Below are 24,032 nucleotides of genomic sequence, written 5' to 3' on the forward strand. Positions count from 1 at the left end.
AATCCCTACTCCCTCTAGGATCAGGTAAGGCCTTTGTCCTGACTGCATTGGAGTTAAATTTCCCCTTCTGGCCAGTCAGGCTTCCTTCCCCATCCCACAGGTGCAGATCCTGACAGCATGCTCAGCATCAAATCTCAGTCTCAGACACTGTTCCCAAGGAACCTAAGACATGTATGCAAAGCGTCTCATGAATAGGAAGAATTCAGTAAAGGGAAGCTCCATATGTCATCAAGTCTAAGAGTCATCAATCACAAGAGGCCCATTATTTTATGTACCATTAAGAAAGAAAAGTATCCCAAATGGCAAGTCTAATAATAGGTAACACCCACGTAGATAGAACTCAAACACCAACCAAAGAGTGTTCCTCCCACAGAATAGGACAGCAAGGCTCAGCCACAGTACTGGATGAAGGAAGGGGGAAAAAAATCACCCTGACAGTCTGCACTGAGCTCTCTTCAAGCAAAGAATTGAATCTGAAGGACCTCAGGGTGAGAGCACCTCTAGGGCACTGGCAGAAACAGACACATATCCTCTCTAGAAAAAATGTCTTTTCGTGACAACAGTGATCTCAAACCTGTTCAGGTTTCAGAGATGTTAAACAAATTTTTTTTTAACGTTTGTTTATTTTTGAGAGAGATACAGAGACAGAGTGCAAGCAGGGGAGGGGCAGAGAGAGAGGGGGACACAGAATCCGAAGCAGGCTCCAGGCTCTGAGCTGTCAGCACAGAGCTCAACGTGGGGCACGAACTCAGAAGCCACGAGATCATGACCTGAGCTGAAGTCAGACACTTAACTGACTGAGCCACCAGACGCTCCAGGTTTCAGAGATGTTAAAATAAGCAAGAGAGGTATTTATATTAGAATCAATGAAGTACAGCACTATTCTGTTCAGAAAGACGTGAGCATGCCCAGCTGTCACTATGCCATGGTGGTCACTCCGAACATTGCCCATGTAGCTTACCACAATCAAAACTGGCCACAGGAAATGAACATGTTTCCTCTGAACCCTGGAGCCAGTAGACCCAAAGCAGAAATCACAGAAATAAAAGCATAACCCACTATGGGCAGAAATAACATATTCCAATGAGACTGATAATGATAGGAAAGAACTCAGAATAGGAAATGGGAAGCCATGGCCCCAGTCTATTTCTCCTAATTAGCTATTGGAACCAAGATAATTCACTTAACTTTCCTAAGGCTCAATTTCCTCACACCTTCTCAACAAAGCGAGGGGAACAAAAAAATTAAAAAAGAAAAAAAAGAAACTATCCTTCCTACTCAAGTATTATAGTAGATGAACGAGTACTTTGAAGAGTTAGTAATTATTATTAAACGTATATGTATTGAACACTTCCTACATGTTTTAGATCCTGGAGATACAACTTTTTACAAATAAAATCCCTGCTTACATAGAGCTTGCATTCTAGCAGACTCTAGCATCATTACTGTAAATCGTTCTTTCTTCTGTAGCAGGATTTGCCACACTCACAGATCACCAGAGAAGGCTCAGTTCCACACGGGCAAGGCTTTGAACAGGGTACAAGAAGCACAATATGGTCATTGCCTACTTCCACACATACTATTTAAAAACGTGTAAATCAACTGCACTCTGAGTTCTGATAATGAGACATTAGACATTTATTTGCTTGCAGGTCATGCTGGGAAGATGGGAATTTGGGCAAGGCAGACACATCTGGAGATAAGAGAATACCTCTGATTTGTCACATCCAGCCCACATCCATTGTCAAGGGCATTGAATCCTTCCACACTCCTGAGCCCCTCTCTCTGGTCCAGTCCCCTTGGATCAGGCACAATCTACCTTGACTCCGGACCAAAGCAAAGCAAGCGATCACTTTCAGATGACTGCAACAGTAAGTACGGCGGTTAGGAGCAGATGTTCCAAAGGTAAACACTTCTGAGTTGGGGTCACTTCTCTGATTTGTGGTGGCTGTGCAGTCTTGGACATGTCCCTGGAGCTCTAGGTCTGGGTCCTTATCTGTTAAGTGGGAATGATAGCAGTTCCTATCTCGTATGGTGTTGTGGGGATTAAGTGAAGTAATGCATGTTAGGTGCACGGTACTCAGACGGAACAAGTGCCCAATGACAGCCGTCATCATTGCTGTTGTTGCTACGGCTGTTATTACCAGCCTCCACTTCCGGTCTAGATGTGTGTCTCAGTGATGTTCCTGACAGTTTCTGGAATATTCCCATAGCTAGAGAATTTTCGGGGAACTGAAGAGGAGGCCAGAAGTCCTGACACTTTTCATTGCAGCTTCCTGGTAAAAGAACAATGGTTAACACTTCCATGACCCTCTAAGAGATGCCAAATCCGGAGGCCTGCCTGTCCCGCCTGAGCTCTGAGAGGCAGTTAGCTGCTGTCTGCTCACCTGTGCCCCACTCCCTCCATCAATTCCCTCAGGCACCCGGATGATACCCAGTGCTGCTCAACCCCTCTCTTCACACAGACAGTACAGGGGCTGGGCCACAGGCCCTACACTGACGAGTGAGACAGGTAAGGAAGGGTGAGATGGCGGGAGAGCCTCCTGGGAGCAGCTATCCCCTTCATCAGAGACCAGCTCACCAGCTTTTCCTAACTCAGAAAGCCCAATGCTCTGAAATCAAGACTTGCTCTTTCATTTTGACTTTTAATGTGCTTCAATTAAAAGAAGTGGGTCTGGAGCCAGAAAAACATGGCACACTGTTCCTTTTATGTTTATATATTACTCAGAAAACTGACCTCCAAGAAGTTTTTGAAAATTTCCAAACTCAATTCTTACCCTGTCAAACAAAGCCACGTTTACAAATAATTGTTTTTAAAAATAGTTTTTATTTTTTAGAACACTTTTGGTTCACAACAAAATTGAGCAAAGGTATAGAGCTCCCATACATCCTGACCCCCGCATGCACAGCCTCCCTGTCAACATCCTCCCTAGTCATTGTCTTTGATGATCACCTCTAATAAAACAATCTAAAGCTGCAGACCTTTTTTCATGAATCTCCTGGAATAACTTGCCTGGTATATACTAGTCACACACTAACCTGGCAAAAAATAATGGGAAATGTATCTATTCTTGATAAAACCATGATTCAACAAAGCTATCAATTTTGCCTCCTTGGCTCCAAATTCTACTTTTTCTCTGAAGAAATCAAACTCTTCACACCTGTAATATTTTTTAGGTGATGAGGCTATTTTCTCAAGTGGGTTGTCCACATATATCTCCTATAACAGGGAGAAAATTCTTTCTTTTCCTTCCACCTCTTTAAGTCTCAGCATCCATCTCAAATTAGATCCCTTTCTCTTTGTGACCTCAGAGTTAGTTTCTTTCTGCTTCAGGGTTATTACTAGAACCACTAAGTTTGGTACTTCATCTCCAATAGACTGCTACTCGAAACCCATGACCCACAGGCATATGCCCACAAATACTCTTCATGTAGAATAACACCATTTTCCACATGTAGTCTGTGTCTTCACCTATACTGTTAACTTCCCAGTACTTCTCAACTGTTGGTTTCTATTCTCCCAGTGATTGTCCTAAAGTGTGTTTCCTTCAAATTCCCAGCACCAGGCTGGATACACTGTACATATTCCAGTCAAAGTACAGTTGCTTCAAGGTGCCTTACCCAGGGAAGAGTCCAGAGTCCTTCCAGATTGATAAAAGTAAGACAGGCTGACTTGTTAAGAAGAAAGTCTCTTAAATTCCTTCCTCAAAGGAAGCTGGACTTGCTTCCCTCATGGCATAACCGAGCATTACTGATAACCATCCCAGGGCATGGGGTTACAAGCTACCAGTCCTAGGCATGATAGAACATGTTTAACTGAACTATACCTGACTCCTAATCATTCGTTGTCTTGTGTGCACTTCGGCAGCACATATACTAATCATTCATTGTCTTAAGTTTCTTCCAGACTATCTTGACTCCCTACATAGACTGGGAGCTCCTGGAGGGGGGGATGCTATCATATTCTTTCTTTCCTTTTTTTCTTCTCTTCCCATTGCTGAGGCATAGCTTCAATAAAATAAAATTCACCAATTTTAAGTGTGTGATTTGGAAAGTTTTAACAAATGTATTCAGTCTTATAACCAACACCACAATAGTGACACAGAATATTTCCATCATCCTAAAAGCTTCTTTGTGCTACTTTATAGTCTCCTCCTCCTGCCAACCCCTAGCAACCACTAATTTATCACTGTTTTACCTTTTCTAGAACTGTATATAAGGGGAATCATATAGTATATATACTCTTACGTGTGGCTTCTTTCACTTAACATGCTTCTGAGATTCATCCATTGCTGTATCAGTTCACTCCTTTTTATGGCTGAGTAGTATTCTATTGAATGGACAGATAATTTGCCTATCCATTTGCCAGCGGATGGACATTTCAGTTGTTTCCACTTTGGAGCTACTGTGAATAGAGATGCTATGAATATCTGTGAACAAGTCTGAGTGTGGATATGTTTCATCCTTGGTAACACAGAAACACTCTAGGAGTAGTCTAGGAAAAAGACTGCCGGACTGTATGGTAAATGTACATTTAACTTTTAAAAAGAAGAAAAAAAACACTCTAAGTTTTCTAAAATGACTGTACAATTATACAGTCCTGCCAGCATTAAACGAGAATTATAGTTGTTCCACATTCTCAGCAACACTTGATATTATCAGTCTTTTAATTTCAGCCATTCTTGGGTGTGTAGTGTTATTTTATTGTGGTTTTAGTTTGCATTTCCCTTAGTAATGACGTTCAGCATCTTTTCATGTGCTTATTTTTCATGTATCTTCCTTTGTCAAGGGTCTACTCAAATCTTTTGTCCATTTTTGGGAGGTTGTTTCAAGAGTTCTTTACATAATTCTAGCTATGTCCTTTGTCTGCTACATGTTTTGTGAATGCTTAGTCCCATTCTATAGTTTGCCTTTTCAAGTGCAAACGTTTAATTTGATGAAATCCAACTTAATGGCTTTCTCTGTCTTCTTTTATGTGTCCTATTTAAGAAATCTTTGCCTAACCCAAGGTCACAAATAACTTCTGCTATGTTTCCTTTTAGAAGTTTTATATTTCAGCTCTTATATGTAAGCTTATGATAAACTTCAGGTTGATGTGGTATGAGATAAAAATTGAGGTTCATTACATTTCATATGGATATCGTGTTGTTCCAGCATATTTTGGTGAAAGTATTATCCTTTCCTCACTGAATCTCAGTAGGTTATAAAAAAATCAACTGGTCACATCTCTGTGCATCTAATTCTGGATTTGTTCTTCTGTTCTACTCATGTCTATCCTTATGCCAATACCACTCTGTCTTAGTTACTGTAACTTCATAATAAATCTTGAAACTGGGTAGTATAAGTCTTCCAACTTTATCCTTTTTCCTTCTAAAATGTTCTGATTCTTTTAGGTCCACTGCATTTCCATACACACACACACACACACACACACACACACACACACACACACACACACACATTTGGGGTTTTTTTTTAAGAGAGAGTGAACAGGGGGAGAGTCAGAGAGAGAGGAAGAGAGAATCCCAAGGAGGCTCCATGCTATCAGCACAGAGCCCAATGCAGAGCTCGATCTCACAAACTGTGAGATCATGACCTGGGCTGAAATCAAGAGCTGAATGCTTAATCGACTGAGTCACGCATGAACCCCTTCCATATAATTTTTAAATCAGTCTTTCAATGAAAGAATGGAAAGAAAGAATGGAGGGAAAGGAAGAAAGAAAGGAAGAATGAGAAAAGGAAAGGAACAAAGAAACAAAGCAGGCCAGCCAGTCTGCTAGCATGCTACAACATAGATGAACATTCAGGGCATTATGCTAAGTGCAATAAGCCAAACACAAAAGGACAAATATTCCATGATTCTACATAAATGAGATTCCTAGAGTAGCAAAGTCAGAGACATAAAGTGAAATGGTGGTTGCCAGAGGCTGGGGGAGGGGAATTAGGGAGCTATTTAATGGTACAAGAATTTTGGTGTGGGAAAATGAAAAAGTTCTGGAGATGTTTGGCGATAATGGTGGCACAGCAATGTAAATGTACTTAATGCCACTGAACTGTATATTTAAAAGTGGTTTGGGGTGACTGGGTGGCTCAGTTGGTTATGTGTCTGACTCATGATTTCAGCTCAGGTCATGATCTCACAGGTTCCTGAGATGGAACCCCACTTTGGGCTTGGCGCTCACAGGGCGGAGCCTACCTGAGGTTCTCTCTGTCTCTGCCCCTCTCCTGTTGCATGTGCATGTGCTCTCTCTCAAATAAACATATAAAATAAAAATGGCTAGAATGGTAAATGTTATGTATACTTTATAATAAAAAATACATTATGCTTTTTCCAAAAAGGGCCTGCTGGGAATTCATTGCACTTGCATTGAATCTATTGTTCAATCTAATGAGAATTGGTATGTTACATTTAGAGTGTTCTGATTTATGAGCATGGCATCTCTCTTCATTTATTTAAATTTTCTTTAATTTCTCTAAGCAAGATTTATAGTTTTCAGTGTACAGGTCTTACACACATTTTACCTCTCTACATATATTTTATGTTTTTTTATGCTATTTCTAATTTTCATTACTAGCATACAAAAATTATAAGATTTTTGTATATTGACTATATAGCCTTGCTAAATAAGCTCTAGATTTTTTTAAATAAATTCCTTACAGGACTCTACATAGAGGATTATGTCACCTGTGAATAAATACAACATTACTTCATCTTTTCTAATCTATACACTTTCTTTCTTTTTACTGCATTATTGCACCAATTAGGACCTTGGTACAACATTGAGCAGAAAGGGCAGAGCAGATGCCTTTGTCTCGCTCCCAATCTTAAGAGACTATTCATGCTTTAACCATTAATTATGATGTTAAATCCAGGGTTTTTGCAGATGTCCCTTATCAGGTTGAGGAGGTTCTCCTCTATTTCTAGTTTGCTGACAATGTTTTGTTTTTTAAAACCATGAATAGGTACTGAATTTTATCATCTGCTTTTCCTGCATCTAGAGAGGATAATAGGATTTTCCTTTTTTAGTCTGTCAATATAGTGAATTACCTTTATGTTCAATGATGTTCAATATACCATCCTTAAATTCCTGGAATAAAACTCACTTGATCATACATTGTTGTTGCTTTTATTTATTGATTTATTTTTTAATGTGTTGCTGGATTCATTTGTTTGCAAAACTTTGCCAACTTTTTGTTAAGGTGTCTAAGCTCATGAGATCTGTTAGTCGACAGTTTACCTGTAAGATCTTTGTCTGATTTTGCTATCAGGGGGACAGCTGGGAGTTTCCTTCTTCAATTATCTGGGTTTGTGAAGAACTGATATTATTCCTCCTCAGATATTTGGTAGGATTTACCAGTGAAGCCACCTGGGACTGAAGTTTTCTTTGTTGGAAAGTTGGGACTAAAGTTTTCTTTGTTGGAAAGTTTTTAACTGAATTCAATGTAGTTACTGAATAGATATAAGATGATTTCAAATGATGTTTCTTCTCAAGTGGGCCTAAGTGATTTGTATATTTTAAGGAATTTATCCATTTCATCTAAGGTATTGAATTTATTAGCATATTATTCATAATACTTTTTTTTTATCATTTTTTAAGTGTTTATTTATTTTCAGAGAGAGTTCAAGTGGGGGAGAAGTAGAGAGAGAGGGAAGGAGAAAATCCCAAGCAGGCTCTGTGCTGTCAGAGCAAGCATAACACAGGGCTTAATCTCATAAACCAAACTGTGAGATCATGACCTGAGCGGAGATCAAGAGTCAGACACTTAACCAACTGAGCCACCCAGGTACCCCTTCCTTTTTATCATTTTAAAGTCTATAGAATCTATAGCAACATTTCCATGTTCACTCTTGGTATCAGTAATTTGTGTTTTTTTGTTTTTGTTTTTTTTTTTCCTCTTGGCTAGAATCTGGTTAGATCCATCTGTCTAGAGGCTTGTCAATTTTTTTCAACATTTTCTTGAAATCTGCTTTTGGTTTCATTTACTTTCCTTACTGCTTTTCAGTTTTCTAGTTCATTGACATCTGTTCTTTATTGTCTCCTTCCTTCTGTTTAATTTGATCTTTTTCTACTGTTTCCGGGTGGAAGTTTAGATCATTAATGTGAGATTTCATCCTTTCTTAGTTAAGCATTTAATGCCATAAATGTCCTTCCCACAAACTTCGATGTTGTTTTTATTCTGATTCAGTTTAAAATACATTCTGATTTGCCTTATAATTTTTGACCCATTAGTTACTTAGAAGTAGGCTGTTTCGTTTCTAGATGTTTGAGGATTCTTCAGATATCTGTTATGGATTTCTAGTTTAATTTTGTTGTGGTCATATGTGAGCACATAGTTTGTATGATTTCAATCCTTTCAAATGTACTGAGAGTTGTTTTATGGCCCAGAATGTGATCTTGGTCACTATCACAAGTGTGTCTGAAAAGAATATTCTGCTGGTTGTCCAGATGGAGTGTTCTACAAATGTCAGGTCAGGTTGGTTGACAGTGTTGTGCAACTCTTCTCTTCTGCTCTTCACTCATGTGCTGTCTGCCCGTGCTATGAATTACTGACGGAGGAGAGTCGAAATCTCCACTGTAATTGTGAATTTGCCTGGTTCTCCCTCAGTCCTGCCAATCTTTGTTGCACGTATTTTGAAACTCTCTTATGAGGTGCACATATATTTAGGATTGTGACATACTCTTGATGAGCTGAATTCTTTGACATTTTGAAATGTTCCTTTTCATCTCTGGTAGCATTCATTGTTCTGAGTCTACTTTGATTGTAATATACTTTCTTTTGATTAGTGTTAGCAGGACACATTTTCCCTATCTTTTTATTTTTAACCTACTTGTATCCTTATATTTAATATGGGTTTCTTATAGACAACATATAGCTAGGTCTTGCCTTTTTATCTAATTTGACAATCTCTGTCTTTTGAGTATTTAGAATATTTACACTTAATGTTTAATAAGGTCAGTATGAGTGGGTTTAAATCTACCCTCTTGCTATTTGTTTTCTATTTGTCTTATTTGTTCTTTTCTTCTTCCTTGTATCTTCTTTTAGATTGTTTTTAATGATTCTGTTTCCTCCCTACTATGGCTTATTAGCTATTCCTCTGTGTTTTATTTATTTAGCAGCTTCTCTGGGGTTTATTATATATATTTACTTACCACAGTCTGTATTCAAATACTATTATACGTGTACAGTGTGAAACCCTTACAACAATATACTTCCAATTCCCCCTTCCACACTTGTGCTACTGTTGTCTGCAGACAGCTGTGGCTGATTTAAGTATGTGTAACCATGTCCACGATCGGTATTCCCACAATATCACAACCTACATACAGAGCATACTATATAGGGAAAAGTGAGAAATGGAATAATACATTCCATGCTAACAATGGTATCTCTATTTGGGGGAGAGGCTGACTGCATAGTCACCAATTAATCAGAACAGCCACCAACCAGCTTTAGCTCTGGAGCAGGGTACGCTGAAGCCGACAGCTGTGCTAGACATCAGCCCTTATTTGTTGGATCATGGCGGTACCTAGGAGAGAGTCAGGAAACTCTATGGCAAGAGGGGGAAATGGGAGACAGCAGTTATTTACTAGGCAGTTTAGAAGCATTTCAGTATTTTTACACTGGTCAGCCATTCAGGTGCGTACCAGCTGTATATATAACCTGGAGGTAGGTAATGTGAAGCACCTCCCTATATACACTTCTTTACAGAGTCTTCAATGATGTATTGGCTTATGTGCCAATATTATAGTCAGACAGAATTCTGAAGGCCTAAGAGAGGTTGGTCTCTAAGCCAAGCAAGACATATGAGGCAGAGCAGAAAGAAAATATTCACAAGTATGCTACAGATAATAATGGCAGGTACTTAGTACTTAACATCTATCAGACACCAGGTGAAGCAAATCATCTTCATTATCTTGAAACCTCTGAGCTACCCTTGAGAGCATACTGTTACTCTCAATCTACAAATGAGGAATAGGAGGCATGGAAAGATTAATTCACCCATGGTCACAGTGAAGAAAGAGGCAGACCTATACTGTATCCATCTGACTCATCACAGTGGTCCCTTTGATAGGGTATTCCTTCCATTATGTGAAGAATTTGTTATTTAAAAGTGTTTCATTTATATTAGTGTCAGCAACAGCAAATAAAGCCCATCTCTCTGTATTCCCTAAATCTCCCCTTAATTAGCTTTCTCATTCTAAAAGAGGAATCATGACTTCGAGCTGGAAGAACAACTTGGGTTACCAAAGCGCCATGATTATGGGAAACGAGCCTCATAAACACAGTACTCAAGCAACCCAACCCCAAATCCCTTAATTGGTGCCACAAGGTATGATCCTCAGAAGACAGGACTCTCTGGAGCCTGCAGCCTTCCTTAATTTAATAGTGTCCAGATGTTATGTGCAGCAACTTTTTAACGTGGAAGTGCCTCCTGCCTTTTATTACTAAACCAAAGAACTAAAAATAAGCTTAGAAGTTTACATTCTATTTTATGGCAGCATCCTTTCTCTTAGGTGGCCATACTGGTTTTTTGAATGGGAAACTGACTCAACTTACTCAGTAAAGATGAATCTAGCATGCAGCCCCTTACATCCCACAAATCTTACTTTTTTCTTTCCTGAAAGACAGAAATACAAATCCTGGTCCCAATCTAAATATCCAAAAGCTGTGAGGACTTTCCATTACACCAAATTCCCAAATTTGTGACCAGAGTAGGAAGTACAATCATTAATGTAACAAATAAGTGAGGTTTAGTTTAGTAATTAACACACCTGCTGGCTCAATTATAACAACTCAAAAGCAAGCTACATAAAAAGAAATTAGCCTTATAAACATACTCAAACAACTACAAGTAGATTTTGTTTTTTTATACTCAACGCAACAAAGCTTTACATCAGACCTCTTGGACCTTTATGAACTCACTAAACATTAAAAGAAAGCATCCTCAAAGACATGGGTAAAAACCCTATACACACTTTTATAGTATTAATATTTCTGTGTGATAGAATATATAGGTGATTAGAAAATATTTTTCAAAGCCAATTTAAAACATCTTATGTAAAATTTACCATTTGACAACTAATTTTCACTAAAAGGCCTGAGATTATCCAATCAGCCTTACTCAAAAGTGGCCAATACCTGGAGATCATTGATCTAATTAAATTCTGAGTGATGAGTTAAGTTTCCTATTGAATGTAATCAGTGTTCTGGGCTCTGCACAGCAGCCACCTTGACAACAAATACATTAAAGCAACCAAGACTAAATATTTGAGAAGCTTCCTTAATTTCTTTCTGCTCACAGATCCCTTCCTTCTCTCTTGAGTTTCAGCATTAGCACTATTATCCTATGATAGATTGAAAAACCATACCCACATCCTCCTCCTCAAGATAAGCAGGAAATGGGAAGCAGCAGACAGGGGATTAAGCAGGTCTGAGTTTTTCCTCAGTTGTTTCTAATTTCCTTATGTTGGCTAAGATTTCTCTAAGAATCTATCATTTAACTATCAAGCAGTCTTAATTTGGGGTGGTGCTGTGAGATTTTGATTTTTATGAGTTCATGTGAAATGTAAAGCTGATTGATGCAACGAACTTTGGTGCACAATTAAAGGGTATCAAGATACAAAGCAAGTTCATTTATGGATCAGCTTGAATTTAACAAAATGGCAGGCGGCAAAATGTTCATTTTTTTGGATTTTATAAAGGAGTTCAGAGAACTTGGTGGATATACAGAGACTGCTATGAAATGGCAGACATTAACATGATGGGAATCCATTAAAAAGTATCCACAGTTAATAAAAGTTTGTATAGGGGTGCCTGGCTGGCTCGGTTGATGGAACACGCAACTCGTGATCTTGGGGTTGGGAGTTCGGGCCCCATGTTGAGTGTAGAGATTACTTAAAAAATAAAAATCAAATAAATAAATAAATAATAAATAAATAAATACATACATACATACATACATACATACATACATACATACATAAATAAATGTCTGTATAGTGGTTAAGAGCAGGGGCTCTAGTTCCAGTCTTTGCTGTGTTGTGTGTATGATGTTGGGAAAATAATTAAGCATCTCTATGCCTAAATTTTCTCATCCACAAACATTTATTACCTACATTATTCAAGGAATCATACGAAGCACTTTGGGGATTCAAAGATAAGCATTATGTACTTTACTTTCAAAAAATTTTAAAACCTAGTCGGAGATGGAAGCAGTGCATGAGTAATTATGAGAGAGAAATACTTAAAGAGCACGGACCCTGGGGCAAGACTGCCTAGACTAGAACTCCAGCTCCACCACTGTCTTTGAGAATGAGAGAAAGTTACTGAGTTCCTTCAGCTTCAGTTTCCTCATTTCTAAAATGGTGATAATATCAGTATTTAGTGGTGTGTCAGAGTGTTTTCTGAGAACTAAATATGTTTAATATAAAGAGCTCATCAAAACCACAATGAAATACCACTTCACACCCATTGGAATGGCTATTACCAAAAAACAAAAAACCACCAGAAAATACCAACTGTTGCCAAAGATGTGGAGAAACTGGATCTCTGGAGCATTGCTGGTCAGAATGTAAAATGCACAGACCCTGTGGAAAACAGTGTAGTGGTTTCTCAAAAAATTAAACACAGTTACCTTATGACCCAGCAATTCTAATTCTAGGTACACATTTACAAGAAGTGAAAGCAGGGAGTCAAACAGATCTTTGTACAGCCATGTTCACAGCAGCATTATTCACAGTAGCCAAAAGTTGGAAATAACCCAAACATCCACCAACAGATGAATGACGAACAAATATGGAATATACACGCAATGGAATATTAGCCTTGAAAGAAATGAAATGCTGATACATGCTACAACATGGATGAACCCTGAAAACACTAAGTAAAATAAGCCAGACACCAAAAAAACAAATATTCTATTATTCCACTTACATGACTTCCCTAGAATAGTCAAATTCCTAAAGACAAAAAGTGGTGTGGTGGTTACCAAGGGCTGGGAGAAGGGGTAAATGGAGAGTTGCTGTTTAATGAGTAGAGATTTTCAGTCTGGGATGATGAAAACATTCTGGAAACGTATGGCAGTGACAGTTGTACAACATGAATGTTAATGCCACTGAACTATACACTTGAAAATGGCTAAAATGGTAGAGGAGACTGGGTGGCTTAGTTGGTTAAGCATCAGACCTTTGATTTTGCCACAAGTCATGGTCTCACAGTTCGTGGGGTCCATTCACACAGGCTGTCAGAGACTGCTTGGGATTCTCCCTCTGCCTCTCCTCCACTCACACACACACACACACACACACACACACACACACACTCTCTTTCCACTCATACACACACACACACACACACACACACACACACACACACACACACTCTCTCTCTCTCTCTCTCTCAAAATAAATAAACATAAAAAAATGGCTAAAATGGTCAATTTTATGTTACGTACACCGTGTGTGTGTGTGTTTGTGTATGTGCAAAACAGAGTCTGCTACATAGTGAGTGCTCAATAAATGTTAGCTATCCTTAGTGCTTTTAGAAGACTTCAGGACAGAATATTGTTATAGCCAGTAGATCATAAATGTAGGCAAGGAGGTACCATTAGAAATAGGATTAAATAAACAGGTAAAATGGGTAACAGTTATAGTAATTATTAATATCAGTACTTTATGAATCAAAAATTAGATATTAAATGACAGGGGCTTGCAAATGCTTCTGTCAAAATTTAAGATAATAAATTGACAACCACTGGGGGGGGTTATATTGATAAAAATGTAAAACCTGCTCTCAAGGAGCCATAATCCAGTGAAGGAGTCTGAAACACAAAGAGGCAAGCATGGAAAATTAAAACATGCAAGGATCAAACAAAGCCTCTTATCATCTACATCTATATTTTAATGGATAGTTCGCAGTAGTTGATATTAAAAATCTGTAAAGAACCCTGGTTACATTTTACGTGTCATTCTTGCCCAGAAACCATACTAATCTTCTCTGTATTATTCTCTGTATTATTTCAATTTTAGCATATGTGCTGCAAAAACGGGCACTCTGGTTACATTTTTCCATACTATCCTACTTTTCCCCAATCCCCCTTTCCACTTATTTCTCTCTTCTACCAGAAACCCAAGTATGCCTTTCAATCTTACTCTTCAGTTTCTTCCACTCAGCAAAATCAATGAAATCATATTGAAAAACAAAATGATAAATTAAGTTACAATATATAAAATTGCGTGATTCAAATGGTTTTGACCCACAAAAGCAGCAATTTTACATGGTTCAACATTATAATGCCAAAATCCTTAAGATTTTTAAATCTGAATTTTATATATTTAGAAATGAAGTACAACAGCAGTAGTGAGACTTCAAATTGGCAAGTGAACAGTTGATTTCCAACTTATAAATCTGAGAGTTGTTTCTCATACCTGAAGCCTAACAGCCAATCTGATCTAAATCCAGTCAACCTTTGTGTCATTATCAGTCACTTATTGAAATAATTAAAGTTTCATTTCTCTTTGGAACCCACCTTGGAGTCTTTATCCTGGGTATCCAAGAATCACGATGTTGCTATTAGACATGAGATGATTAACATTTAATGCTTAAGTCTCACCTGGGTGATCCATCATAACAACAGAATATACTAAGAAAAAGAAAGGGACGACTGATGCATACAACATGGATTGATCTAAAAACACGTGGAGTAGAAGAAGGTACGTATTGTAGGATTCTGTTTATATGAATTCTAAAAAAGATACATCTAATCAACAGCAACAAGAACCAGTCTGTGGTTGCCCAGAGGGGGGGCAGAGAAACTGCCTGGTAAAAGGGGCATATGGTAACTTTTGGGGATGATGGAAATGTTCTCTATCTTGATTAAGGTGATTTTGTTGGCAGGGGTAAAAGTTTGTCAAAAGTCAATGAAACTTACACTTAAAACGGATGTATTTTATTTTATAGAAGCAGTAAACCTCAATAAAAATGATTTACATGAAAGAAAATACAGTGTATTTTTAATTAAAATCTAATTTTAATTAACAAGTGAAACATAAGCATCTGATTTTTAAAAATTAATGTATTATGGATAAAGCTAAAATCTTCTTCGACCACCTTCTCAATCCTGGTTTTCACTCCTAACCTCTCCCATCTATAACTCCTCCCCCAAATAATCACTATTATGAATTTGGTATGGGTTCTTCTAAACCCTTAAAGATGTATTTACATACATATATGGTCACAGAAAATGTATAGTATTATATTGTACATAAATATAACTTGTATCTATCTTTCTTCAGCTTGTTATTTTCACTCAGCATTATATTTCTGAGATCTATCCATATTAATCTAGATAAAGTTTATTTCTTTTAGGTCCAATATAGTAATCCCACGACTATTCCATATTTTATTTAACCAGGCTATTTCCCTTCTGACAGATATGTAAGTCGTCTTTCCCTATTACAATTTACCAGTATAGTGGTAAATAGTAGTTCCTGGGGTGGCCACAGGGATTATAGGTGGTGTTCCAAGGGGACATTAACCTAACTGAAAGGTTTTTTTTTAATGCAAATGTATTTGTGTATTATTTATATAGCTTAAGTACTGACTTTGACTTTAATTAAAGAATTTTCTGATACATAAACTATAACAAAGAATGAAACAAAATCAGTAATAGGAAGCAATCATCTATTAAAATATAAGTGAAACAAAATTATAGGGCATGATAGTGTACTCATGGTTAGAAACATAAGTACTTACTGAAAATCAATAATCTGAGCACTAAACAAGTCATAGAAACACATTCTTTTACTCAAAGCAATTGTAATTAAAATATTGGCATATTGGTTATCATGGCATAAGCATAATTAATACATGCACAAATACCTCATTTATATTTTTTGCTTTCTTCTTTTATGACTATGGTGTCTTTCCCCATCCCTGAAATGACAGGAGTGGAAAAAAACAATATTACAAATGATGGACATTTTAATATCAATGTTAAAACGATAACTCACTAGTAATATACTTCAGAACAAGTTATAACATGCATTCAGAACTAAACAGTCATTGTTTTTATTAAGTAAGCTGTACACTCAACATAACTTGAACTCATGATCCTGAGATCTAGACTCACATGCTTTACCAACTGAGCCAGCAAGATGCCCCTAAACAGTTGTTTAAGAGTAAATGTAGAAAATTAAACGTTAAAACCAAGGGACAAAATTGACATGGGGACAAGCAAAATGAGATTTTTTTAAGTTGTATTTTGGAGTTCCACTTTAAAGGTGATTTTGAATATACACTCATGAGAAGGGGAGAATTCATTTCAAATAAAATATTGAAGTCAGAAATGGTCTGATATCTTTATGCTGGCTCCTATGTCAGCTCCCTACAATTCATTCCACCTCAAGTGTGGATATCAAAGATAAGTCCTACACTACTGAGAAGGATGTATTTCCTACTGATACTCAGTTTATATTTAAACTCTAAATATATCCTCTCTAAAGGAAAATTATTTCATGTTTATATTTGAGGCTAATGTATTTAAGTCAATAAAAACTGACCAGAGATGCCAAGAATTACTCAAATGGAAGAAGCATGAACAAACCATAAGGAAGTAAAAGAATAACTCTGATAACTAAGAGTTAATTTGTGTATAATTATTATAAAATACCATTCATTATGTGAATCAAAAGGGATTACTAAGCAAATACTTATTTATAAGAAAAGGATAAAATCACAACTAGCTTGAAACCTACGAAATGAATGACAGTGAGATGAGCAAAATTATTGAACCAATAAGCATTACTAATTCCTGATCACTATTGGCCCTGAAGAGAGAAAAGATATCATTTGAGAGGCCATTATTAGACAAACACTGGGCATATGTTACTAAGTAAGACACTGACCCGCCTTCAAGGAGCTCAGTCTAGTAGGGAGAGTAATAACATAAGTTCAATAAAAAGAACATGCTAAGCAGAGTGCTGACACGATGGGAGAGATCAACTCTGCCTCAGTGAGAATAGGCTTCATGGAAATGACTAAGCTGGGTCTTAAAGGACAAGGAAGGGCTCACCAAGCAGGCTTTAAAAATAAAAATTAGGCAGCAGAACCTGACAGAGAAAGGCACAAATGTGGCACAGTATAGATGAGGAACTCTAAGTAATCCAGGCTGGCTACAGCATAATTGTGGCATTTCATGGGGTTTTGGCAAAATACAAGGATGGGTAGACGGAGCCCTTATCCTGGAGGGTTTAAGACCCATTCTAAACAATGTGAATTTTGACACTGTAAAGTTTTAAGAGTGAAGGTTCACTCTGGCAGTAGAGTAGGGATGTCTCCATATGAGACAAGCTTACAAGCAGATAGAACAATTAGGAAAAACTATCATTTTCCAGATGGACAGCAGTAAGGACAGAGACAAGGAGGTGCATGTAAAGTATCTTCAGGTAAAACTGACAGCAATTAGGAACTAAATGGTAGGAATAAAATAGAAGCCACTAAAATAAATCCTTGACTTCTGCTTAGGTGAATAGATGATGGTCATCCCATTAATCAGAATATGGAATACTGGGAAAAGAGGGGCAGAATGAGAAAAAGTATGTTCAATTAGAGACCTGATGAAAGTGAGATCCAGGCAGATGCCCAGAGGCAGCTGGACTACAGGAATAGACTACAAATGACTTACATTTATTATTTTAGTATTAGTTCATATTTTTCTAGCCATCAAATTCTATGAGAGTTATTAACAAGGGCAAAATTGACATTAAAGTTTGGATCTTCTCTCTGACCCTATATACCCTTTAACTCAAGAATTAGCAGAGAAAGAAATAATAAGAAAAAGGAGGGAGGATGGAGCAGAAAAAAGAGATCTAGGCAAACACCTCGTTGACAGTTAACCTCCTACCTAGACATTATTTCCATATGTCATGACTAGGAAACTGACTAGGAGTAAAAGAGGGAAACCCACATCCAATCAGGCATATAGAGAACTATGCCACCAGAGCTGTGGTTATTTGAACTAACATAAGACAAATGATATGAATTCTCATCAATTACTTACTCTCTATACTGTAATTTACTCTTATAATCCATTTTCTCAACATACTCTACAACAGACAGATCTATTTACTTTTCAAAAGTAAACAGTTCAACATCAGATGATGCAGTGTTAGACTCACCTCTCTTTCCTTCTTCTTGAGTCCCAGTTTTTATCCTTATCTTTATTTCTTTTTCTTTTATGTGGACTCCTACTCCGATCCCTTCTATGTCGTGAACACTCAGCATCCAAATAGCTTCCACCAGACTGCCGTGAATCTACTGAAGCCGATCGCCTTTCTTCATTCCTGAAAAACAGAAAGAATAGTTCAGTTTTATTCTTTAATTTTTTTTAATGTTTATTTTTGAGAGAGACAGAGACAGAGCATGAGTATGGGGGGTACAAAAGAGAGAGAGATAGAATCTGAAGCAGGCTCCAGGCTCTGAGCTGTCAACACAGAGCCTGACACGGGGCTCAAACTCATGACCCTTGGGATCATGATCTGAGCCAAAGTTGGATGCTTAACCAACCGAGCCACCCAGGTGCCCCAGAACAGTTAAACACTGGTCTCCACCAAACACACACAGACACACCAGCTTAAAGTTGAATATTCTATATCAGAACAACGATAGAATCGATATAAATAGGTATAAGCTGGGGCACCTGGATGGCTCAGTGGGTTAAGCATCCAACTTTGGCTCAGGTCATGACCTCACGGTTTGTGAGTTTGAGCCCCACATCGGGCTCTATGCTGACAGCTCAGAGCCTGGAGCCTGCTTCAGATTCTCCTTTGATCTCTGCCCCTCCCCTGCTCATTCTCACTCTCTCTTTCTCTCAAATAATAAACAAACATTAAAAAAAAATAGGTATAACCTTATATTCCATATGAGAAGACAGTTAAAGAAATACAGCTCTTAAATATTTTACTGTTTTAATATTTCATCAATATATTTGTTTCTCCAAAACTGTCAAAGGGCAATGTCACAGAGAAACCCTAGTATAATAATCTTGAGGAAGGACAACATGGAACAACTTAAGCATATTAATTAACTACAGTGTGTTATTAATGGTCTTGGAAATGCTAAAATTTAGTCAAATGATTATAAAGTAACAGATTAAAAAGAGAGTATTTTCACCAGTAAACACCATGACATACTTTTCAGCATCATCCTCTGGTCTTTCCTGTTCTTCCTGCCAATGACTACTGAGTTCTTCCATGTGCACATTTATGACATCCCGTATCACCTTAGGAGAGATAAGCACCCAGTCTCAGATAAAGTTTTTTCAAAAAATTAAGCTAGAAAAATCACTGCTAACAATCATCCAAATATTTACTAAGAGTTATGACAGAATGAACTGTGGGATATGAGTTTAGAGAATATTAAAAATTCTGTGGCCAAATTACAACATGAATGGTAAATGAAAATACTATAGGGGCACCTGGGTGGCTCAGTCAGTTAAGCGGCTGGCTTTGGCTCAGGTCATGATCTCACTGTTCGTGAGTTCAAGCCCCATATCGGGCTCTGTACTGATAGCTCAGAGCCTAGAGCCTGATTCAGATTCTGTGTCTCCCTGTCTCTTTGCCTTTCCCCCACTCTCTCTCTCAAAAATAAATGTTAAAAAAGAAAAAGAAAAGTACTATAATCGTTGCTAAACTTGCTAGTTGATTGCTATCTTATGATTAAGAAAAATATCCCTATTTTTAAGAAATACATACTAAGTATTTAGTGACAAAAAAATCATGGGTTATGAAACTTAAGTAGTTTAGAAAAAAAATAACGCATAGACAGAGATCAAGAGAGAGAAAAATATACAAATTAAGAGAGAGTGCAAATGACAAGCAAATGGGACAAAATGTTAACAGGTGATCAGGGTAAAGAATATTTAGGAGTTCTTTGTACTATTTTTGGTTTTGCAACTTATTTGTATGTTTGAGATTATTTACAAATAAAGCTTTTTAAAAATCTTGTAATTAAGATGAGAGACAAAATATGAAACATTATAGTCACTTCACAGATACTTTCCTATAAGATTAATATAAACCCCTTACCTGTAAGAACCATTTGGAAGTTTCTTTCTTTCCTATTTATCCATGCCATCAAGCACAGGGCTAGTGAACTGAGAAGCACAGATGAAACTAAAATAGAAGGTTACATTTCCCTCATGCCTAATTAGAAAATGTTTTAAGAAGGTACAGGGGATAAGGGGCAATCTCAAAGACAAACACTAAAAAGTTCAGTTCTGACTGAGTTTCTCCCTACTTCAAGGAAACTTTCAATGGCTCCCAAAGTAAAATGGAACAGTGTCCAAATTCCTTAATAGAACCTTTGAAGCCTTTCATGATTTTACTACATCACATAGCAGAAACCAGCCTTATCTCCTACTGGAGGTTCAGAAACCCTAAATGCTAGCCATCTTGGACTACTAATGGGTATCTCAAAAACTATACCTCTATTTATTTTTAGGAACACTAACCCTTCCACCTGGAATATCCTCATCCACCACTTCCCCTCCTCCACCATATTCTCCTGAGAAAATCTTAGATGTGTCCAAGTACAATCCAGAGAGTGACATGAGTCACAGACACCTGAATTCCAATTCTAGCTCCAGCACTTCCCGAGTAGCCCTCCATGACTCCCTGACTAGCTCTACATGAACTCTGTGAAGCCCAAGTATTACTGGACACAGTTTCCACAGACCTAACCTTGCATAGATTCGCCATAGGAAAGAGCTGATGAACAGACATTCTTTATCCTTCCTGCTTCTCCCTTTCCTTCAAATGCTATCTTCTCTATGAAGCCCATACCAATCTTATCTTTTAAAAATAATCGCTCTTTTCTCCCATATACTTTGATCTCACTTTTAGTACTGAATGCAAGCTGTATTTTGAAAGCTCTGTTCCACTTGTATAAACTATTCTAAGCTCCTTAAGGGTGATGTCTGTGTGCCATTTATCTTTACCTACCCAACAGCAGTGTGTTATGCACAGTAACTACAGTAGGTAACTTTTTTCTGAAATTTGACAAAGTTCAGGTTTAGTCCAAACAAAAATTATAGAGGACATGAATGAAGCTAGAAATAGATAAAATGTTGGAAAAGTCATGACCAGGAATATGATATATCACTGAAAGATTTGTAAACACTGAAGTTTTTACAGATGAAAGGTATTTAGGATCTGCTTCCAAAATTACCAATGTGGAGGAAGGAGGTAGCAAGTGAGGATATAAAGAAAATGACAAGGCCATAATGTTGATAATTGTTGAAGCTGAGTGACAGGGACAAAGAGTTCATTAGACTATTCCACCCACTTTAGCATATGCTTGAATATTTCCATAATAAAAAGTTAACCACAGGGGCGCCTATCTAGCTTAGTCCCAAAAGTGTGTGGCTGGCTCTTGGTCTCTGGGTCGTAAGTTTGAGGGCCATGTTGGGTACAGAGATTACTTATATAAATAAACTTTAAACAAAACAAAACAAAAAGGTTAACCATAAAATTGTGAAGAACACTAGCAGCAACACTTACACTTGGTTACAAGGTACTGAGACCAGAGAAGAAACAACTGACGAACCACCAAGTATTTGAGGGACTGTACGAATACTTAGGTAATATGATGAGGTCCCAGACCTCTACTGGAAGAGATAAGACTGAAACATATACTTTAATTATACAAAGAACAGCATAAGATTAAATGCTAAGCTATGTGGTAGAGAGCATTAAAACAATAAATCAACAAATGACTGAGTCAACTAGCACCTCATGGAAACAACAGGCCTTAAAATTTATATCAAGATTTAAAATAACAATAAAGAGCATTTCAGGTGAGAAAACATGTTATTTGGACATGTAGATAAGAATAAATGTGTGTAATCAGATACAGTTTAAGAGACATGCTTGACTAAAGCAAAAGAAAATGCTTGGTAAAATAAGGTCAGATTATGGAAGGTCTTAGAAATCATAGAGAGAAGTAAGAAATAATGTGGGAAGAATTTAGAGATTCAATAAGGAGATTATTTGTAGAGGCTGGGCAAGGTAATTCATGTACCAAAAAATTCATCAACTCTGACCATCCACTAAAGGACATCTGAAAATAACTTTGGATATACATCAAGAGATTAATACATAAATAATTTATACCAGACATTTCTTAAGCCCAAACATTTAGAAGAGTACATAAAAGCATGCTAAAATTTCTGTAAGGAAAAGACAACGGCTGTTTGTTGACCAACTTCTATGTCTACATGCATTATCTCAATCAATTCTTATAACATCCCCACAAAATCTACATAAAATGTATAAAATGAAAAAAGTTGCAACTTAAAAAGCTCAAAGAATTTGTGCAAGTCAAATAGCGAATGATAAAGAGTACAATCAACACTCAAACCCAGGTCTAAGGCCAAAATCTATGCACTTATCATGATACAATGCTTTCTCAAAAGTAGGTATTTTTTAAGATTGTACAACCTCTTTACATAAGATTTTTGTACCTTGAAAAGGCCTTATTTGCCTGGTACAGTGGATCTGAAAGTAATGGAGCAAATACAAATCAGGTATTTGTATTTCAAGGTGGCCACCTTGAAGCTATTTTCTTTCAAAAAACCTCTATGAACTGTGGAAATCCATAGAACAGACTTAGAAAACTATCGAAGGGACATTCTGTTCTCAACAAAGCTCTAAGAGATTATGTAAAGCTTACCTCAGTATATGATTTCTTGGTTATGTGAACATTCTTAGCTCTATAGGACTGGCGTCTTCTTTTATAATCTCTCACTTCTGCTAGGATTTCAAGGTAAGACTTTGGACTTTTTCGACTATTATCTAATAAAAGAATAAAACAAAATTATTATATCCTTGGAAGCTTTTAGATTCTTACTAATTAGCAGGAAGAAAGACTGCAATCATCCAATATTTCAACATGTTTCCATGCATACAAAAACATCCTAAAAACTCCATATTATACAAATAGACTAAGTTTTATATCATTCCTTTTCTCCATTAGTTGAACCTAAGATTGTTAAGGTATAAAGATTAAAAGACCAGCACAGCTGTAAGTGACATTCTTATAGAAGGAAAATATGCTTAATACAAAGGACAGAGAGCAAAATTTCATGCCCTGAGTAAATATCTTAACATATATGTGAATATCGGATAATGCAAAATCATCCTCTTTCAACTCAAAGTGGCCTAACAACTAAATCTTTGTAACACTCAAAGAGCAAAATGACAATTAAGAAATATAAAACTATTATATTTATCTCAAACCTTGATTGACTTTGGCAGCCAAGTCTACAAAGAGATCACTGTCATTTTCAATAATTTGAGAATCCGAGCGCTTTTTCTTCGTCTCCTCCATTACAAAATCATAGAGGGCAAGACGATCAGCTTGTGTTAGATCACAAACAAACCGTTTGTGATTCAGAGGAACTTCAACAGGTAATGAAGAATAAATCCCTAGTAAAAATAAAACCACAAGAATAAACAATACATGAAGCATTGTGGACTTAAAATTTACTCTTTATCTTTAAACATGCGCTGTAATAATGCAACATTAATACAATTGTTTTCACAGTAATCCCTAAAATATAAAAAATATCCGTCTGTGTGATAAATAATAAACAGTGACTTTATCCTCAAAGCCATACCCACAGAAAGCATGTACTGTGGATGTTTGCTATTCTCTCCAACAATGTTAAGACACATCCCATGAAGGCAAGCAATAATAACCATGAGATAATTTGCTCATAAGGAAACCTTCTGGGTAACAATTTTTAAAAGGCTACCCATATGATAAAAATAGTAACTTTCTTTCTGTTTATATGCTTTTTCCCATAAGAGCTTGGGAAAAAATGCTTTTAATAGGTAATACACGTTGTAGTCCCTCTGAAAATATATTATAGAAATATGAAAAATGTGTAAAAAATGTCTTTTTTTATATGAGACATCAAGTTAGATGCTCCATATTCAAAATATACCCCACTTTTGCAATGACTTAGAGCC

At 37.0% G+C, this 24,032-nt stretch overlaps 1 protein-coding gene and 1 pseudogene across 5 annotated transcripts in view; both read right to left on the minus strand.

Moving 5' to 3' along the window:
• Positions 1-1,614: 1,614 nt before the first annotated feature.
• The window catches only part of SNRNP48 (small nuclear ribonucleoprotein U11/U12 subunit 48), a 32,263-nt gene continuing 9,845 nt past the window's right edge, over positions 1,615-24,032 (minus strand). For 2 of the 5 annotated variants that reach the window (XM_011282175.4, XM_011282176.4), the window contains exons 5-9: positions 23,298-23,486; positions 22,732-22,853; positions 19,194-19,282; positions 18,180-18,344; positions 15,671-15,936 (exon numbers count right to left, since the gene is read on the minus strand). In XM_011282175.4, coding sequence (XP_011280477.3) covers positions 15,888-15,936; positions 18,180-18,344; positions 19,194-19,282; positions 22,732-22,853; positions 23,298-23,486 — 614 coding nt within the window. In that variant the 3' untranslated portion in view covers positions 15,671-15,887. Of the gene's footprint in view, positions 1,997-13,717; positions 14,572-15,670; positions 15,937-18,179; positions 18,345-19,193; positions 19,283-22,731; positions 22,854-23,297; positions 23,487-24,032 lie in introns of those variants that run through there. The other 3 variants (XM_045057154.1, XM_019830270.3, XM_019830271.3) reach the window with 3 other exon arrangements.
• Positions 13,931-14,054, minus strand: LOC111560675 (annotated as a pseudogene).

The sequence above is a fragment of the Felis catus genome, chromosome B2 (genome assembly GCF_018350175.1).
Source record: "Felis catus isolate Fca126 chromosome B2, F.catus_Fca126_mat1.0, whole genome shotgun sequence".
NCBI classification, from domain to species: Eukaryota; Metazoa; Chordata; class Mammalia; order Carnivora; family Felidae; genus Felis; species Felis catus.